At 52.0% G+C, this 20,846-nt stretch overlaps 1 protein-coding gene across 1 annotated transcript in view; it reads left to right on the top strand.

The window, feature by feature from the left end:
- The window catches only part of LOC119956125, a 96,338-nt gene that overhangs the window by 63,697 nt on the left and 11,795 nt on the right, over positions 1-20,846 (top strand). Inside the window, exons 12-18 of the mRNA XM_038783016.1 lie at positions 2,105-2,283; positions 3,581-3,779; positions 4,727-4,931; positions 13,250-13,423; positions 14,913-15,021; positions 18,284-18,432; positions 20,373-20,478. Coding sequence (XP_038638944.1) covers positions 2,105-2,283; positions 3,581-3,779; positions 4,727-4,931; positions 13,250-13,423; positions 14,913-15,021; positions 18,284-18,432; positions 20,373-20,478 — 1,121 coding nt within the window. The remainder of the gene's footprint in view (positions 1-2,104; positions 2,284-3,580; positions 3,780-4,726; positions 4,932-13,249; positions 13,424-14,912; positions 15,022-18,283; positions 18,433-20,372; positions 20,479-20,846) is intronic.

Below are 20,846 nucleotides of genomic sequence, written 5' to 3' on the forward strand. Positions count from 1 at the left end.
TTTCGCCCCCACACCCCAAAAGATGTGCAGGTTAGGTGGATTGGCCACACTAAATTGCTCTTTAATTGGGAAAAAATGAATTGGGTGTTCTAAATTTATTAAAAAATTAAACAAAACTATATGAAAAAATTAAAAAAAAAATGAAAATCGCTTATTGTGACGAGTAGGCTTCAATGAAGTTACTGTGAAAAGCCCCTAGTCGCCATATTTCGGCGCCTGTTCGGGGCGGCTGGTACGGGAATCGAACCGTGCTGCTGGCCTGCCTTGGTCTGCTTTAAAAGCCAGCGATTTAGCCCAGTGAGCTAAATTGTGATTGAACTGAGTGGTTTCCTCGGCCGTTTCGGAGGGCTATTTAAGAGTCAGCCACATTGTTGTGGGGCTGGAGTGACAGACTGGGTGGGGAAGAGCATTGATGGAGCGGCCTAGGTAAGGTTGGAATGCTGTCATCCTGAGGGAGGGAGAGGGGATTTTTATGGGGATCAGGGGTTATGGGGAGAAGGCAGGAGAATGGGGATGAGAAACACATCCGCCATGATTGACTCGATGGGCCGAATGGCTTAATGCTGCTCCTGTGTCTTATGTTCCTCTGGGAACATGTTGGAGTTCCAGGGCACCGCTGCCTTTCTCCCTGAATGGTGACTCAGCATTCTGATGATAGGAACATGGGAGCAGGAGTAGGCCATTCAGCCCTTCGAGCCTGCTTCACCATTCATTAATGACTTTCACTAATCCCAGAGGATGAATGGATGGTTGATCTCAGTAGCTTGCGATTGCGGCATCCATCCCTCCAGTCGGGGTGTTAGTGAACTCTTCCAGAGAAGCCAGAGTGCAGAGGGAGGCCATTCGGCCCATCGAGTCTGCACAGGCCCTCCGAAAGAGCACCTGACCTAGGCCCACTCCACCACCCCATTCCTGTCTTCTTCCTCCACCTGAGGAAGGTAACTGCCTGGCGGGCACTAAACCCCCCGCGCCCCGTCCCCCCCGACCCCTAGCTGACCCCCTTTTTCCTGCGGGGCTGGTCGCCCACCCAACGGCAATCACTTATTCCACCTTTCCTGACCATTGGATGCGGGAGTGTGTCACTCAAAACGTCAGTGTGGTTACCGCCTCCCTTGTCCGCCACCCGGCCCGAGGTCAACCTTTGAGTTTAGATCATGCTGAGGGTCACTTCCTGGCACTTTCTAAACACTGACAGAGATAAGGGGAGAACACAACACGTCATCCTACCGACCAAGGAATGTCAACATTGCAGCCCGAACCATGTGTCCTTGTGGTTCCCAAGGACTGTTTGGAAGTCGAACTGTTTAGAAATTGCCTTTCAAGAGAGAGAATCAATGCCCCTGAGCTAATCTCATTAAATTTCCATACCACGCAGGAATGACCAGTTTATTAAAGACCCCCAATTTACCTCAGTCCCTGGCAATGCCCAACTTCTTCCCAAGGCTTCACGGGTGTCAGGAGGGCCTGTGACTGGATGGTTCTCCCCCCCCCCCCCCCCCCCCCCCACCCCCCCAGCCTCCCCAATCTATCCCCCACTTCCAGTCAGCTCTCTGGTCCACTGTAAGGTCGCCAACCATCCAGGTTAGGCCCTAGGGCCTCCAGAAATGGGCGATCAATCTCCAGGGCATTGCTGCCTGCATCCCTGGATAAAAATCACCGGGGCCTGAAAAAAAAAGGATGGATGACAATAGAATGCATCTGATCATCTCCCTTCACCAGGTGTTAAAGGTTCGATAGTCAACCATCGCCCAATTGGTCAATGAGCCATTTTGCCTTCCGATTGGCGGAGGAAGGCCGAGCATCACAGGAAGGGCCAACTATTGGTTGGGGCGCGAGCATGGGGGGGGTGGGCTCTCTTTACGCGGCCCTCTCATCTGTATCCCCAGGAGCACTTTGGTGGGGGTAGGTGGGGTGGGTGGGGGCGGGGACGGTGGTGGTGGAGACTGGATGGGACCGCCTCAAATCTGCCCAGGTGACGACCCCCCGATCCCCCCCCCCCCACCCCTCACCATTTGCCCTTTGAACTTGCGGACGGGTTCAGCAGGATAGGTGAAGCCCCACCCGCTCAGTGGTCAAAGGTCATTTTCTGTGGTCCCTCTCCCAGAATTCAGTGGGTTTACAGCGGATTCCTTTGAGCCCGAACCTCCAGCGGAAGACACGACGCCGAGTCAGGAGCAGCAGCAGATCGGATTCACACCGCCGGCAACGGCAGACGACAGTAACGTCGACCTGGGCGAACTGATGTCTCGAATGCGCCACCACGTTCTCGTCAACAGAGTCCGGGTGAGGGTTGCGGATTCTATCGCTCCTCGTTTTTACTCTCCTTTCTTGTTGTTTCTCCTGTTGGATTTCCCACCCCCCCCCCCCCCACACACCCCGCCCCACTCCCACCCAAAACCCACATTCCCACCCCCACACACCCCGGAGCGCACAGTCCCCCCCCGTCCCCCCCCCCCCCCCCACTTCCTAACCCTCACCCATCTGCTTGATGGGCACCCCATTCGCCACCTTAAACATTCACTCCCTTCACTGCCGACTCACAGTGTGTACCATCTGCGAGATGCACTGCAGAGACTCAACAAGGCTCCTTTGACGGCACCTTCCAAACCCATGACCACTACCGCCTCGAAGTTCGAGGGCAGCAGACACATGGGAACTCCGCCACCTCCAGCTTCCCCTCCCAGCCACCCTGACTCAGGATCATATCACCCATTCCTTCCCTGTCGCTGGGTCAAAGTCCCCCCCCTCAAAGGGCGTCATGTGGCGCACTGGGACTGCGGCGCTGAGGACCCGGGTTCGAATCCCGGCCCTGGGTCACTGTCCCTGTGGAGTTTGCACGTTCTCCCCGTGTCTGCGTGGGTTTCACCCCCCACAAACCAGAGATGTGCCGGGTAGGTGGACTGGCCGCGCTAAATTGCTCCTTAATTGGAAAAACAAAATAATTGTTTCTAAATAAAGAAAGAAAAATGCTCCCTAGCGACAATCTGGGTGTTCCCTACACCTCACGGACTGCATTGGTTAAAGAAGGTACCTCATCGCCGCCTTCCCAAGGGCCATTAGTGATGGGAATAAATGCTGGCCTCGCCCACACCCAAGAATGTAGAAACAAAACATACCCCCTTCGTCCCCCCCACCCCCCCCCCCCCCCCCCCCCCCCCCCCGCCCCCACCCTGCCACTGCCCCTACCACAACCTGCCCACTGGTATTCGGATGTGTGAGTGTTGGAGGGTGAACACATGGTGGTGATTGTAGATCTGAGTATATGCAATACAACTGAGCAAGCACTAGAGGGAGCACGGGAGAGCTATAAATACACCGGGACAGGAAGTGAGGACACACTTCACGGAAGGCAGAACTCATAGCAGGACACAGACACACAGGCAGGCAGCATTTGAGGTAGCCGTAAGTTAAGCTCTGAAGACAGAACAAATTCACAATAAAGCATCTTCTCCACCTTTGAGACCACGAGCTTTATTAAGACATGGTACCAGGGGTGGTACACACACACCGGGCAAACTGCTCCTCTACCCACCACACCCCCACTCTGCTGGTCTTAACTAAAATATATTTCCCTTTTCAGACCGTTGATTTCATTGAGGACTTTGATGCTTTACACAGTGGCCGAATAGCCATCCCGGTCTTCAGGAGGGCTCTGAGCATGATCGGGTTCAAGCCTGAGCTCAGTGACGCCCAATTCAGAGCTTTAGTGGAATGTTATGAAGATCCCACGATGCCTGGCCACGTCATCTGGACTAACTTCACCAAGGACATTGACTCAGGTACAGAATTCTGGGCAGGAGTGAGAGACATTCTGAGAAACACACACAGAAAATAGAAGCAGGAGGAGGACATTCGGCCCTTCCAGCCAGCTCCGCCATTCATTATGATCATGGCTGATCATCAAGTTCATACCCTGACCCCGCCTTCCCCCCCCTTATCCCTTGATCCCTTTAGCCCCAAGAGCTCTATCAAATTCCTTCTTGAAATTACACAATGTTTTGGCCTCAACTACTTTCTGTGGCAGTGAATTTCACAGATTCACCACTCTCTGGGTGAAGAAATTTCTCCTCACCTCAGTCCTAAAAGGTTTACCCCTTATCCTCAAACTATGACCCCTAGTTCTGGACTCCCCCACCATCGGGAACATTCTTTCTGAATCTACCCTGTCTAATCCTGTGAGAATTTTGTAAGTTTCTATGAGACCCCCCTCACTTTTCTGATCTCCAATGAATATAATCCCAACCCACTTAGTCTCTCCCCATCTAACAGTCCCGCCATCCCAGGAATCAGCCTGGTAAACCTTCGCTGCTCTCCCTCCATAGCAAGAACATCCTTCCTCAGATAAGGACACCAAAACTGCTCACAATACTCCAGGTGTGGCCTCACCAATGCCCTATACAATTGCAGTAAAACATCCCAATTCCTAAACTCAAATCCTCTCGCCATGATGGCCAACGTACCATTTGCCTTCTTTACTGCCGGCTGGACCTGCACGCTTACTTTCAGCGACTGATGTACGAGGACACTAAGATCTCGCAGTAACTGCAAGTGTCTTTGTAAAGATAATCTCTATGTAATCTTTGTTGTCTTGACTTTGCGATGCTCCCTGTGCCCTACCAGTCTGTCCTTGTCGGATGTCCGCTCTGGCATGGATATCTTGTAGAACCATCTCTTAATTTAAGGGTTGCCTCACTCCTATTTAAATAAACGTCAATTCTCTTCCCAGTGTTTACGCTTCCTGAATTGGAGAAGCAACCCAATGTGCAAGTCCCACCACTGGAGACTTACCAACTGCCCAAGGTTGGCACCGTGGACGCCGACATCTTGGACCCCACGGACCGTGCTCAATTCGAGTCACTGATTTGCCGTTTGAAGGAACGGATCATCCACAGGCATCTCGAGACGTACCCCGTGTTTCGAGATTTTGATAGGTATGTTGGTTATCATTTTCCTTAAAAAAAAGCTTATCGGTGGAATCCTTAAGTGAATATTAGGCTGGGTCTGAGGAATGGAGCAACAGGAGGAGGCCATTTAGCCTCTTGGGACTGTTTCCCTCATTCAACCAGATCATGGCTGACATAAGAGAGATTGGAGAGGTTGGGATTGTTCTCCTTGGAGAGGGGAAGGCTAAGAGGAGATTGAAGAGAGATGTGACACAAAATGGCGAGCGATATCACAAGTCCTATTTGCCAATCAGAGTACCTGACCATTTTGCCAGATGTCTCTTATAAGGGATTTAATTTGATGCCTTCTGGGGATCCATATAAAACACAGACATAGACATTCTTCTATCCATTAGTTCAGTCCCGTCTTCAAAAAAAATTCAATCAGTCGCCGGATGTCCCTTTTGCAGATCCATGGTGGGCCTTCCTGGTTGGCTGAAGGTCAATGATTATCAATCTTCCTCTTCCCGCTCCAGGTGGTGTGCTGAGGCAGACTTTTGTCCGTTCCCATAGCTAGTAATTACTGGAGCAGGTCGTTAGTTTGTCGCCAGGGGGCCAGTCCACATCGAGCGCGATTGACCAAGAGTCACTCCCGCTCTTACCGCCAACCATTGGCGGGCTTGGAAGGATTTTGTGGGCTGTTGCTCAACCTGCTGGGCCGCGTTATGAACGTCAAGTCAAGTCCTGGGGTGGGGCGTCAAGGCAGCGACGCTGCCCACTGCGCTACAAGACCTCCACGGTTATCAATGCCCTCGTTTAAGCAAATTGATCATGAACTCTGAAGCTCGAGCAGATCACGCACACCAGCCAGGGAATGGTGTGGTCTGCAGTCGATACACGGCACAGTGAGGTGATTGTCGACAGAATTGGGACCTCGACTGGGGAATTAAAACTATTTCAGTCCTGATTCCAGCCAATTCCGATGCTTCCGAATTCCCAGCAAGTGCGAATCTCCAACCTCTTGGACACAGTCCCCTCAGAGTTTGACACCCCGATCCCGCTTCTCACTAAGACACCCAGGCACATGGTCACCTTCACTTCCCTCTGCGCATACTCGGTGACACTCAGCTCTCGCCTCTGAATCAGATACCCAATTCCAAGCACTTGAGCTGACACTTCAGTGATGTGCGGGGGGGGGGGGGGGGGGGGGGGGGGGTGTTGGAGGGGGAAGGGGGGGGGGGGGTGTTGGAGGGGGAGGGGGAGAGTGCTGCATTGTTGGAGGTGTGTCTTTTTGTTCTCTTTTTGTCCGATGTCAAACTGAAACTCTTTCTCCCTCTCAGGTGACCTAAAGGACCCCATTGCGTGATTTCATAGAGCCTGATGTTATCCCCAGCGTCCTGGACAATATTTATCCCTCACCGACCATCACTACCAGGGCATTATCTCATTGTTGCTTGTGGGTCCCTGCTCAGCACTAATTGGCTGCGACGTTCCTGACATGGCAACAGTGACTACTTTTCAAAAGTAGTTTTCTGGTTATAAAGAAATTTGGGTGCTTCCAGGATTGAACCTCTGGCAAAGTTACCCCCCCCCCCCCCCAAAACCAAGCCAAGTGCTTGTAAAATGGGATCCTGCTTGGGAGGGGGGTCCTGCTTGGGAGGGGGTCCTGCTTGGGAGGGGGTCCTGCTTGGGAGGGGGTCCTGCTTGGGAGAGGGTCCTGCTTGGGAGAGGGTTCTGCTTGGGAGAGGGTTCTGCTTGGGAGAGGGTCCTGCTTGGGAGGGGGTCCTGCTTGGGAGAGGGTTCTGCTTGGGAGAGGGTCCTGCTTGGGAGAGGGGTCCTGCTTGGGAGAGGGTCCTGCTTGGGAGGGGGTCCTGCTTGGGAGAGGGTCCTGCTTGGGAGAGGGTCCTGCTTGGGAGAGGGTCCTGCTTGGGAGAGGGTCCTGCTTGGCAGGGGGTCCAGCTTGGGAGAGGGTCCTGCTTGGGAGGGGGTCCTGCTTGGGAGGGGGTCCTGCTTGGGAGAGGGCCCTGCTTGGGAGGGGGGTCCTGCTTGGGAGAGGGTTCTGCTTGGGTGGGGGGTCCTGCTTGGGAGAGGGTTCTGCTTGGGCGGAGGTCCTAATTAGGGGATCCACTTGGGAGGCGGTCCTGATTAGGAGGGGGTCCAGCTTGGGAGAGGGCCCTGATTGGGAGAGGGCCCTGATTGGGAAGGGGCCCTGATTGGGAAGGGGTCCTGATTGGGAAAGGGTCCTAATTGGGAGGGGCCCTGATTGGGAAAGGGCCCTGATTGGGAAGAGGCCCTGATTGGGAAGGGGTCCTGATTGGGAAAGGGTCCTAATTGGGAGGGGCCCTGATTGGGAAAGGGCCCTGATTGGGAAGGGGCCCTGATTGGGAGGGCGTCCTGATTGGGAAAGGTCCTGATTGGGAGGGTGTCCTGATTGGGAAGGGGTCCTGATTGGGAAAGGGTCCTGATTGGGAAAGGGCCCTGATTGGGAAGGGGCCCTGATTGGGAAGGGGTCCTGATTGGGGGGTCCTGATTGGGAAAGGGTCCTGATTGGGGGGTCCTGATTGGGAAGGGGTCCTGATTGAGAAAGGGTCCTGATTGGGAAGGGGTCCTGATTGAGAAAGGGTCCTGATTGGGAAGGGGTCCTGATTGCGAAAGGGTCCTGATTGGGGGGTCCTGATTGGGAAAGGGTCCTGATTGGGAAAGGGTCCTGATTGGGAAGGGGCCCTGATTGGGAAAGGGTCCTGATTGGGAAAGGGTCCTGATTGGGGGGTCCTGATTGGGAAAGGGTCCTGATTGGGAAAGGATCCTGATTGGGAGGGTGTCCTGATTGGGAAAGGGTCCTGATTGGGAAAGGGACCTGATTGGGAAAGGGTCCTGATTGGGAGGGTGTCCTGATTGGGAAAGGGTCCTGATTGGGAAAGGGACCTGATTGGGAAAGGGACCTGATTGGGAGGGTGTCCTGATTGGGAAAGGGTCCTGATTGGGAAAGGGACCTGATTGGGAAAGGGTCCTGATTGGGAAAGGGTCCTGATTGGGAAAGGGACCTGATTGGGAGGGTGTCCTGATTGGGAAAGGGTCCTGATTGGGAAAGGGACCTGATTGGGAAAGGGTCCTGATTGGGAGGGTGTCCTGATTGGGAAAGGGTCCTGATTGGGAAAGGGACCTGATTGGGAAAGGGTCCTGATTGGGAAAGGGTCCTGATTGGCAGGGTGTCCTGATTGGAAAAGGGTCCTGATTGGGAGGGCGTCCTGATTGGGAAAGGGTCCTGATTGGGAAGGGGTCCTGATTGGGAAGGCGTCCTGATTGAGAAAGGGTCCTGATTGAGAAAGGGTCCTGATTGGGAGGGCGTCCTGTTTGGGAAAGGGTCCTGATTGGGAGGGCGTCCTGATTGGGAAAGGGTCCTGATTGGGAAGGGGTCCTGATTGGGAAGGGGTCCTGATTGGGAAAGGGTCCTGATTGGGAAAGGGCTCTGATTGGGAAAGGGCCCTGATTGGGAAGGGGTCCTGATTGGGAGGGTGTCCTGATTGGGAAGGGGTCCTGATTGGGAAAGGGCCCTGATTGGGAAAGGGCCCTGATTGGGAAGGGGTCCTGATTGGGAGGGTGTCCTGATTGGGAAGGGGTCCTGATTGGGAAAGGGCCCTGATTGGGAAAGGGTCCTGATTGGGAAAGGGTCCTGATTGGGAAAGGGCCCTGATTGGGAAGGGGTCCTGATTGGGAAGGGGTCCTGATTGGGAAAGGGCCCTGATTGGGAAAGGGCCCTGATTGGGAAAGGGTCCTGATTGGGAAAGGGTCCTGATTGGGAAAGGGCCCTGATTGGGAAAGGGCCCTGATTGGGAAGGGGTCCTGATTGGGAAAGGGCCCTGATTGGGAAAGGGCCCTGATTGGGAAGGGGTCCTGATTGGGAAAGGGCCCTGATTGGGAAAGGGCCCTGATTGGGAAGGGGTCCTGATTGGGAAAGGGTCCTGATTGGGAAGGGGTCCTGATTGGGAAAGGGTCCTGCTTGGGAGAGGGTTCTGCTTGGGCGGGGGTCCTAATTAGGGGATCCACTTGGGAGGCGGTCCTGATTGGGAGGGGGTCCTGCTTTGGAGAGGGCCCTGATTAGGAGAGAGTCCTAATTAGTAGGGGATCCACTTGGAAGGGGGTGCTGCTGGGGAGGGGGTCCTAATTGGGAGGGGCCCTGATTGGGAAAGGGCCCTGATTGGGAAGGGGCCCTGATTGGGAAGGGTTCCTGATTGGGAAGGGGCCCTGATTGGGAAAGGGTCCTGATTGGGAAGGGGTCCTGATTGAGAAAGGGTCCTGATTGGGGGGTCCTGATTGGGAAAGGGTCCTGATTGGGAAAGGGTCCTGATTGGGAGGGCGTCCTGATTGGGAAAGGGTCCTGATTGGGAGGGCGTCCTGATTGGGAAAGGGTCCTGATTGGGAAGGGGTCCTGATTGGTAAGGGGTCCTGATTGAGAAAGGGTCCTGATTGGGGGGTCCTGATTGGGAAAGGGTCCTGATTGGGGGGGTCCTGATTGGGAAGGGGTCCTGATTGGGAAAGGGACCTGATTGGGAAAGGGTCCTGATTGGGAAAGGGTCCTGATTGGGAGGGCGTCCTGATTGGGAAAGGGTCCTGATTGGGAAGGGGTCCTGATTGGGAAAGGGTCCTGATTGGGAAAGGGATCTGATTGGGAAGGGGTCCTGATTGGGAAGGGGTCCTGATTGGGAAGGGGTCCTGATTGAGAAAGGGTCCTGATTGGGGGGTCCTGATTGGGAAAGGGTCCTGATTGGGGGGGTCCTGATTGGGAAGGGGTCCTGATTGGGAAAGGGACCTGATTGGGAAAGGGTCCTGATTGGGAAAGGGTCCTGATTGGGAAAGGGTCCTGATTGGGAGGGCGTCCTGATTGGGAAAGGGTCCTGATTGGGAGGGCGTCCTGATTGGGAAAGGGTCCTGATTGGGAGGGCGTCCTGATTGGGAGGGGGTCCTGATTGGGAAGGGGTCCTGATTGGGAAGGGGTCCTGATTGGGAAGGGGTCCTGATTGGGAAGGGGTCCTGATTGGGAAAGGGTCCTGATTGGGAAAGGGCCCTGATTGGGAAGGGGTCCTGATTGGGAAAGGGTCCTGATTGGGAAAGGGCCCTGATTGGGAAAGGGTCCTGATTGGGAAGGGGTCCTGATTGGGAAGGGGTCCTGATTGGGAAAGGGCCCTGATTGGGAAAAGGTCCTGATTGGGAAAGGGTCCTGATTGGGAAAGGGCCCTGATTGGGAAGGGGTCCTGATTGGGAAAGGGTCCTGATTGGGAAAGGGCCCTGATTGGGAAAAGGTCCTGATTGGGAAAGGGTCCTGATTGGGAAAAGGTCCTGATTGGGAAAGGGTCCTGATTGGGGGGGTCCTGATTGGGAAAGGGCCCTGATTGGGAAGGGGTCCTGATTGGGAAAGGGTCCTGATTGGGAAAGGGCCCTGATTGGGAAAGGGTCCTGATTGAGAAAGGGTCCTGATTGGGGGGTCCTGATTGGGAAAGGGTCCTGATTGGGAAAGGGTCCTGATTGGGGGGGTCCTGATTGGGGGGGTCCTGATTGGGACGGGGCCCTGATTGGGAAAGGGTCCTGATTGAGAAAGGGTCCTGATTGGGGGGTCCTGATTGGGACGGGGCCCTGATTGGGGGGGTCCTGATTGGGACGGGGCCCTGATTGGGGGGGTCCTGATTGGGGGGGTCCTGATTGGGAAAGGGTCCTGATTGGGAAAGGGTCCTGATTGGGGGGGTCCTGATTGGGACGGGGCCCTGATTGGGAAAGGGTCCTGATTGAGAAAGGGTCCTGATTGGGGGGTCCTGATTGGGAAAGGGTCCTGATTGGGGGGGTCCTGATTGGGACGGGGCCCTGATTGGGAGGGCGTCCTGATTGGGAAATGGTATCAAAATGTTACCATGGATTTGGCCACCTCACGTGATTATACTCATGCCAAAGCCAAGTGATAACTGGCGCCCACACTCAATTTGCACCGACATAGAGTCCACCCCCTTTAACCCACATGAGAGCACCTGGTTTCAAAGCAGCAGCATTGGACACAAGCCCGACCTCCCAGTCAGGTAAAGATGATCAACTTGAGGTGGAACGGAGGAGCCTGTCAAGCCTGCTCCACCATTCAATCAGATCACCAATCTTACTCCCACCTTCCTGCGCTACCCCTATTTAATAGTTCACGGGAAGCAAACGTAAACAACATTTATTTGACAATAATTATCTACATGAGCACCTTTAGAACCTCACCAGGTTCTAGCAGGGGACACCTCTTTTCTGCACCGCTGCTAATTAGATGGAAAAATGGCAGGTCGAGTTTGAAGTACAGCAAAGCAATATAACTGGTTCCACCAGCTCTGGAGGTTTATGCCACATCACCCCACCTTTCCACGGGAAAAACAATCATCGCCACACCGCATGTTCCTTGTAGGTTATTACACCCTTGATGTCATTAGTATTATTCCAGGCAGGAGGGGGGTTAATTTAAATCCCAATAATTCCACCTCCCTCCACCTGTCTGTAAACAGAAAGGTGTTTTTGATTTGCTTCCCCCTTTATAAACAATGACATATTTCCCAACGGCAGTTTTGGTGGTGTCGAACTTTCTAATCATAACCTTGCAGCAAACACGAAATAGGACGAACTCAAAGGGTTAGTTTATTTGCACACACTCGAACCACCAGAGGGTCGCCAAATCACCTCCGAAGCACTCCCAGTAAATGAGGGATAGAGAAAAGAAAGATTTACAGGGCAAAGACCACAGAGACAATAATTATTGTTTCAGATGGGTCCAGAGCCCAGAATCAAAGTCCACTGACGTATTCCTTCATGGAGGTGAGCAGGCTGAAGCCAATGGGGGAGGATTTTCTGCTGACGTTGACTTCATAAGGCAAGATACGCATGCGACGATGAATCAGTCTTGTAGGCGATGGTATAGAGGTTCCCGTAGAAACAGTGTAAATGGGGCCACTATTCAATCTGGCAGAACCTCTTTTCTGCACCGCTGCTAATTAGATGGAAAAATGACAGGTCGAGTTTGAAGTACAGCAAGGCAATATAACTGGTTCCATCAGCTGTGGGTTTATGCCACATCACCCCCACTGCTCCAGAATATCTTTGCCAAGGGATGCAACTTCCTTATCTGGGTTCCCGAGATGGTTGATTGTTCCAACCACTAAGAGTTGAAGCAAAGTTTGGGAACTTTGTCCCAGCAGATGAAGAAGCTCAGCTTGGCCAGTCCTAGCTTTTGGAATGCAGATGGCCTTTCATAGAATTTACAGTGCAGAAGGAGGCCATTCAGCCCATCGAGTCTGCACCGGCTCTTGGAAAGAGCACCCTACCGAAAGTCAATACCTCCACCCTATCCCCATAACCCAGCAACCCCACCCAACACTAAGGTCAATTTTGGACACTAAGGGGCAATTTATCATGGCCAATCCACCTAACCTGCGCATCTTTGGACTGTGGGAGGAAACCGGAGCACCCGGAGGAAACCCACGCACACACGGGGAGGATGTGCAGACTCCGCACAGACAGTGACCCAAGCCGAAATCGAACCTGGGACCCTGGAGCTGTGAAGCGATTGTGCTAACCACAATGCTACTGTGCTGCCATTCATAGTTCACTTTGAATTTGGTCTCTTAAGCCCCCAGATGATTCTTAGTGCATCTTCTGAGATAACGAGGTGTAAGTTTATTTGATACTGCCATGGTAGCTCCTTTGGTTCGGAGGGCCACAGACAGACATAGCCCCAGCCATTCCAAACGGCCTTTGTCCAGTTTTTTTTAAACTATAGAAATAGCCATGAGGACATCTAAAGAAATTTAAACTTTTTTAAAAAATGTACACGGTGAGACCTCGGAGAATCTAGACATGGGTCAATTTCTGTCTTGAGCATGCCCGATTAGAACTCCCCTTGGGTGGAGACTCCAAAGATTTACCACCCTCTGAGTAACAAAAATTCATAATAAGAAATGGAATTTTTTTTTGGATAGAATTTACAGTGCAGAAGGAGGCCATTCGGCCCATCGAGTCTGCACCGGCTCTTGGAAAGAGCACCCTACCCAAGGTCAACACCTCCACCCTATCCCCATAACCCAGTAACCCCACCCAACACTAAGGGCAATTTTGGACACTAAGGGCAATTTAGCACGGCCAATGGCGACAGTTACCGAATGGAGGAGTTTATGTTCAATTAAAGCCGCAACAGGAATAGGCCATTCGGCCTGTCCAGCAATATTCCATCATGGCTGGCCTAATTACTTTCTTGGCCAATAAACGGTACACGGTAAATTCAGGCTTCTGGGTGGCCACCTCGGGTATGCGCTGTAGATGGTTGAGTTCCGCTCTCGTCACTGTCACTTTTCTAGATATAAAAATAACCACGTGTTTCGGGCCCAGTTCCGCCGGTGCCTTTCCCAGCTCAACCTGCCGGCGGCCGACGAGGAGATGGACCTGCTGGAGAAAGTCTTCTCTGATGAACTGGGCTTCGACTACGTCAGGTTCCTGGAGCAGGTGGACCCACCGGAGAAGCCGGAGCAGATGTGAGTATGAGTGTTGCCCCCTTGCTGGATGCCATTAATGCACGGCTCCTGTCTGGATTGGCCGGCTAAGGTTTGACGCCCCCTTGCGATTGTTTTCATCCCCCCCCCTCCCCCCCAGGTTATGTCACCATGGACGTCACCAACATCCTGACATCTCAACTTAGCGGGTGTTCCCCCGTGGTTAGAATTTAGCACTTGCCGCGGGGATTTGCTAACCCCGGGGCTGCATTGTGCCCCCCCCCCCCCACCCTCCTTATTCAGGATGGTCACCCACCCCCCCCCCCAGAGGGTGCTGGCCAACAGGAAGTCCGGGAGCTCAGCAGCCCCATCAGATGTGGTGGTCACTGCCTATACAGCATCTGGAAGAAGGTAGTTCCGCACCAGGTGGAGCGGGGGCGGGGTGGGGGGGGGGGGGGGGGGGGGGGGGGGTGGGGGGGGGGGGGGTGTTGGGGGACGGGGGGCGGGGGGGGTAAGTGTGTGTGTTACCATTGCTTCAGAGGCACCCCATTTCCATTGGGGCTCCTTTGTTGGCCAAAGAGTGTCTGACTAGGAGGACCTCCAACCCTGGTCAGCTGAGAGCCTTCCATCGTTTACCTGGCGGGTGTTCCTGAAGGCCGAGCATCCACCCGCTGTTTGTACAACGCCAACGGTAACAGGGAGAAGCCTCCAGTTGACCATTTAAGTGGATTAATTGGCCTCTAGGCCGGAGTGGTCACTGCTGGCAAGGTGCCCTGCTGGCAAGGTGCCCTGCTGGCAGGAAGGCCATGGCAACTCCACCCTCCTCCTCTCAGCATTTTGCAGGTCAACCGTCAGCCTCGATAATGCAGATTGGGCAGCTATTTGGCAAGGGTAGGCATCATAACCTAGCCAAATCCTACCGTTGCTCAACAAACACTTTCCAACATGGTAATGGTCAAAGGATGGAACCCCGGTTGAATCGATTCCTCTCGTCAGTCTAAGGGTGGCTAAGTTCAATGTGACTGTAAATGTACTAACTCAGCGTAGATCAGGAGAGGGGTGGGAAAGGACACCATTGTTGCTGACCTATCTGGTATAACTGGTGACAAGCAAAGGCGTCCAAATGGGGGAGGATGGCTTGGCCGACCTGCCAAAGGTTGTCGCGAGGTCACGCAGGACAAGGAGAGACCATGTGACATGGCTAATGTCTGGCCATTGTCACAGGAGAGGTGACTGGGAGGTCACCTGAAGATCATTGCGTACCCTGACTCTCTACCGGTTGATGCCCCACACTTTACCCTTTGGTAACTGTCCGGCTGCTCATCTCCTATTCTGCATCTCCCCCCAGTCTTAGCCGGCTCACACTGTTGAATCCCGAGCCAAGGGAGTTGGATACTGGGCTGTGGTCATATGGAGTTGTGCCCGGTTCAGTTGGGCCTGAGAATCAGGGAGTTGGATGTGGGCTTGCGCTGGCCTATGAGCTGGTTGGATGTTTAGCACCCTTGACACTTTTGATTTGACTTCTGCACAGGTATAAGAAACTAACGAACGATATTCTCCTGCTGAAAGAGTCAAGGAAAAACCTTGAAATGGAGGCCACAACTGACATTAACTGCATCTTAGAAAAAATTAAAACCAAGGTGAGCATAGTTTATCGGAGTCCATTCCCAAACTCTCGAACAATAATCACATCGCAGCTGTTATACAGAGTACGTCATTTCTGGCCCATTGCAGCCTCCGTAGACCGAAGCTTTGCTGCCTATATCCTCCATCGTCCCTTTGCTTGCCGATGTACTTTGACTCCCAGTCTGGCAAGGCCACGATTTTGAAGTTCTCAGGCTTGTTCTCAAATCCCTCCATGGTGTCACGTTAAGCAGCCTCTGTAATCTCTTCCAGGCCCACAACCCTCTGAGATCTCGGTACTCCTCCAATTCGGGCCTTTTCTGGCCCTCCCTTTTAATCACCTCGCCATTGGTGGCCATGCCTTCAGCTGCCTGGGCCTTAAATTCCTTCCACTGAAGCACCCCTCCCTCCTCCTATAAGACGCTCCTTAAAACCAGCTTTGGCCACCTGCCCCAGTATCAGCGTCAGTGTTAAAGGCCCTATATAAATGCAGCAACGTGTTCCATCTACAAGGTTCACCATAGCAACTCAGCAAGACTCCTTCGACAGCACCTTCCAAACCACCTGGCAGGAATCATAAGGAACACTGCCATCCGCAGGTTCCCCTCCAATCCATTCACCATCCTGACTTGGAAATATATCGCCGACCCTTCACTGTCGCTGGGTCACACTCCTAGCAGCACTATGGGTGTACCTACACCAGTGTAATGTGAGAGTACCTTTAAGAAAGGATGCTTAAGAAATGTACCTTTAAGAAATGGGTGTTAAGAAATGTACCTTTAAGAAATGGGTGTTTAAGAAATGTACCTTTAAGAAATGAGTGTTTAAGAAATGTACCTTTAAGAAATGGGTGTTTACTACTGCAGTGATGTCAGAGAGTGGGTGGAGCTGGGCTGTCTGTCAGCTTTTTACTTTCATGTTAGGCTGTTTGCTGCAGGGTGCGTTTTAGTTTTGTTTTCGGTGTTGGAGCTGAAGCCAGACAGAGCAGGTGTACTGTTGATCTCTCTGCCATGAAAAGACTATCTCTTGATCATTTGGTAAATTCAGAATTATAAATGTTCTCAGTAGTGACTTTAACCTGATGTGCTTCTGGTAAAAGGTGTTTTAAGTCTTATGGATGTTAAAAGGAAAGCTTAAAGGATTACTTAGTGTTGTAGTCTTTGGGGGTTGTATTTGAATTGATGGTTGCTAAGATGTTCACTGTATGTTTTAAAAAGGTTAACTTGAGTTCATAGAATAAACATTGTTTTGCTTTAAACAATACTTTTCCATTTCTGCTGTACCACATCTGTAGAGTGGGCTGTGTGCTCCCCATACCGCAATCTATTAAAAGTTGTGGGTCAGGTGAACTCCATGCTACACTTTGGGGTTCTCTAAACCCTGGCCCATAACGCCAGGTGGACTGCAGCGGTTCACGAGAGTGACCCAACATCACCTTCTCAAGGGGCAATTAGAGTCGGGCAATAAATGCTGGTCTGGATAGGGACTCCCGCTTCCCATGAACAAATAATAAAACAAGCATCTTTTCACTTCTTCACATCATTCTGCAAGGAAAGTGTGCAAAGGTGCAGAAATGAGAGCTGGGGAGATGCAAACAGCCTCAAAGCCATGGCCCACTAACAACACTAGACATAGATGCAAACGCGTTTGAACTAGCAAGAACTTAATGCTGAGGAAAATGCAAGTTAGACCATCAGGATGAGTAGGTCTATGGCAGAGTCTGTGGGTTCAGCCTCAATACCAACCTGCCACTTGCTAGTTATGCTTCGGAGAACTATCAGATACTAATTTACTGGCCCTAAAGATTAATTATCCGACTGATACTTATCAAGACTGACACATAAGTTGTGAACATTTCGAACCGTATGGATATATATCCGAGAAAAGAGTCATTGATCTCAGGGTGGGGGAGCAATAATGTTGATGAGATGAATAACGACATTGGTCGTAGGGCTGAGGTCATGTCCATTCTTCCCATCACAACCAACAGATCATCTACCAACTTCCGATGCCTGAACTGCAAAGTGTAATATCCCGTGCTGAAATGCTAGGGGCGGGAGTCTCCCAACGGGAGACGAAGGGCGCGATTCTCCGCTCCCCAAGCCGGGTGGGAGAATTGCCTGGCACTGGCGCCCCCCCCCCGCGATTCTCCCACCCCCCGCTCGGAAGAATCGCCGCTCACCGCTTTTCACGGTGACCAGCGATTCTCCAACCCGGATGGGCCGAGCGGCCTGCCCTTCGCGACCATTTCACGATGGCGGCAACCACACATGGTCGCTGCCGTCGTGAAAACGGCGTGAGATGCCCGTTTGGGGCTTATGGGGGGGCCTGGTGGGGACTGAGCACCACGACTGTGCTCGGGAGGGGACAGGCCCGCGATCGGTGCCCACCGATCGTCGGGCCGGCGTCTCAATCGGACGCACTATTTCCCCTCCGCTGCCCCGCAAGATTAAGCACCACGTCTTGCGAGCCGGCTGAGGGGAAGACGGCCACCGCGCATGCGCGGCTGACGTCACATAGGCGCCGGCGGCCTCAGTGAAGTTGAAATCGGGGCTGGTTCACTTGAATAAGATTAAATACATTTAATACATGCCGAATATTTCATAGCCGGTTATAGAAAATGCTTAATCGTTCATATATTAATAGCACTGCCATCAACTTCAAATGGGAAAAGGGTGTGCAGAGGTTAGCACTGCTGCCTCACGGCGCCGAGGACCTGGGTTTGCTCCCGGCCCTGGGTCACTGTCCGTGTGGAGTTTGCACATTCTCCCCGTGTCTGCGTGGGTTTCACCCCCACAACCCAAAGATGTGCAGGGTAGGTGGATTGATCAGGCTAAAATGCCCCTTAATTGGAAAAAAATTAATGGGGTACGCGAAATTTATTATTTTTTAATTAAAAAAAAACTACAACTGGGAAAAACAAGATAAATATTTAAGCTTTAGATGCTGAGGGAGCGCACGGCTCTCACAGTCAATGTTGTGAGCAATCAGCACGCTGCTCACTTAACCCGTCCTCGATTTACGTGCAAATCACTTCAGTCATACCGGTAGGAAAAAAAACAACGTGGACAGAAATCAGTGGAATGTGGTAACCATGTGCCTCGGCAACGGTCAACAAAATGTCTCATGGGCCGCACTCAGGACCGAGATGGGCTGCAAGTGCCCCTGGGCCACAGGTTGACCACCACTGGTTTAAACTTTAGTGGTCCAGATGTGTGAGTGAGGAAACAGAAAGACAGATGTTTCCAGCTGCTCCTTACCTACATTGTGTTGGTTCAGGCATACAGAAAACCGGTTAAGATAGGCGACCATATGAAGGATTTCGACAAGCTGAATAGTGGGCGTATTCTAAAGAATAACTTCAGGAGGGCCCTTGACTTGGATGGTTTCGAGTTGCAACCTTCGGAGATGGCAATTCTCGAGAAAGCGTAAGTAGACACTGTAGACTTTCTGCTGAAGGTGACAGGGCGTCAACCTGATATCATTGAAGCCATTCCCTTTGGAATTCCTGCCTTAAAGCCATCTTTCTCTCTCCTTTAAGACAGTCCTAACTTTTGGGCCAAGCCTTTGCTCATCCTGCACCCCACTGTCACGCTCCCTCATACTGAATGGTTCCACTGTTCACACCAAGCTCACAGTGGTCCAGCATTCTCGCCATTCCGCTAAAAGATGTATTTAGCCTCGTGAACGGATCCCGTGTCGGCTAACTAGGCAGAACAGCAACGTTGGCACCAACCTTGTGTAGCTCAGGGTATCCCTGGAGTACTGGCCGATATTTGTCCCTCGATCAATATCACGAGGAATAGATTACCTGCTCATGCTGTCGGTGCGAGTTTACTGTGTGTAAATTGGCGACTGTGTTTCGTACATGGAACCGGAGCAGGCCATTCGGCCCATCGAGCCTACTCCGCCACTCAATTAGATCGGACCCAACCTACCTCATTTCCCCTTTCCCACACTACCCCCATTTCCTTTGATGTCATTTGTCCAGAAATCTCAATTTCTGTATGGGGTAGGTAATTCCAAAGATTCAGCACCCTCTGAGTGACGAAATTCATCCTGCGTCTTAAACGTTTTCTCCGCCTTATTCTGAGATTATGTCCCCTGGCTCTAAACTCAGTTGGGAGAAACATAGAATCAATTTGGTGCAGAAGGAGGCCATTGGGCCCATCGGGTCTGCACCGACCCTCCGAAAGAGCACAATACCTAGGCCCACTCTCCCCCCCCCCCCCCCTATCCCCTGTAACCCCACCTAACCTGCACATCTTTGGACTGAGGGAGGAAACCGGAGCACCCGGAGGAAACCCACGCAGACACGGGGAGAACGTGCAGACTCCGCACCGACAGCATGAGCAGGTAATCTATTCCTCGTGATATTGATTGAGGGACAAATATCGGCCAGTACTCCAGGGATACCCTGAACGTGCAGACTCCGCACAGACAGGCACCCAAGGCCGGAATTGAACCTGGGACCCTGGCGCAGTGAGGCAGCAGCGCTAACCACTGTGCCACCACGCCGCCCTGTCTACACTCACGCTGTCACACCCTGTAATAATTTTGTACGTGTTAATGTGATTCCCTCTCATTCTTCGAGACCCCAATTTCTTCAATCGCTCCTCATGGACAATCCCGCCATCCATGGCTTAATGTGAGACATCTTACTCCAGTGAAAGACTCTGAATAAAGTCCTTTATTTTGAAGGTAGGTCAGTGACAATGTTCCACACCACCAACTCATATAAATATGAGTGAATATTACAGGCCATCATCAGCATTATCCCATATTCACACTACTGCATGCATGTAACATTGGAAACTATTCTAAATATCATCCTGTATCACCAACTACAATAAATGACCCTACCACTGCCAACGTTACGGGCTCGACGATGCAGATTCACAATTTAGGAAACATTTGAGGTGTTTTTTCCAGCATTAATATGAAATGTGTGTACAATCTCCGACATTTCCGACAGGGCAGCACGGTAGCATGGTGGTTAGCATAAATGCTTCACAGCTCCAGGGTCCCAGGTTCAGTTCCCGGCTGGGTCACTGTCTGTGCGGAGTCTGCACGTCCTCCCAGTGTGTGCGTGGGTTTCCTCCGGGTGCTCCGGTTTCCTCCCACAGTCCAAAGATGTGCGGGTTAGGTGGATTGGCCATGCTAAATTGCCCGTAGTGTCCTAAAAAGTAAGGGGGGGGGGTGGGATTGTTGGGTTACGGGTATAGGGTGGATACGTGGGTTTGAGTAGGGTGATCATTGCTCGGCACAACATCGAGGGCCGAAGGGCCTGTTCTGTGCTGTACTGTTCTATGTTCTATGTTCTATTTCAATTTGCACTACTTACACTGCGCTATCATTGGCTTTCTAGGTATGAATCGTGTGGGAAACCAGACTACGTTGATTATAAGCAATTCATCGCTGAAATTGAATCCATATTTACCCTCGAGCATCTTGAGAAGTTCCCGCGAGCCGAGGTATGATCAGAGGCCTTAACAAATGTTCATTTCCATCTCTTATTGGTTTCATGTGAAACTCACATGAATCTTTCAAGCTGAAAGATTTATCTCGTTAGCGATTTACAGCAGAATTGTAAACACTCATGTGTGGAATTCGCAAAGGATATCTTGCTCTGGAATCTCCTCTGTTTCTTTGGGTTTGACATTATATAAGAGCCCTCAGGACTAGTTTCACTTTACTAAATGCAGCGTTTAACTCCAGTGTCTTTCTGATGAAGAGGAGGAAATTAGATCAGCCTGGGTTGCCCCTCATTTTATATAAGTGTTTGTGTGTCTCTTTATCTGTATGTATTGGTGTATGGCTATGTGTGTGTGTGTATGTCCGT

This window comes from Scyliorhinus canicula, chromosome 22, assembly GCF_902713615.1.
Source record: "Scyliorhinus canicula chromosome 22, sScyCan1.1, whole genome shotgun sequence".
In the NCBI taxonomy this organism is placed as follows: domain Eukaryota; kingdom Metazoa; phylum Chordata; class Chondrichthyes; order Carcharhiniformes; family Scyliorhinidae; genus Scyliorhinus; species Scyliorhinus canicula.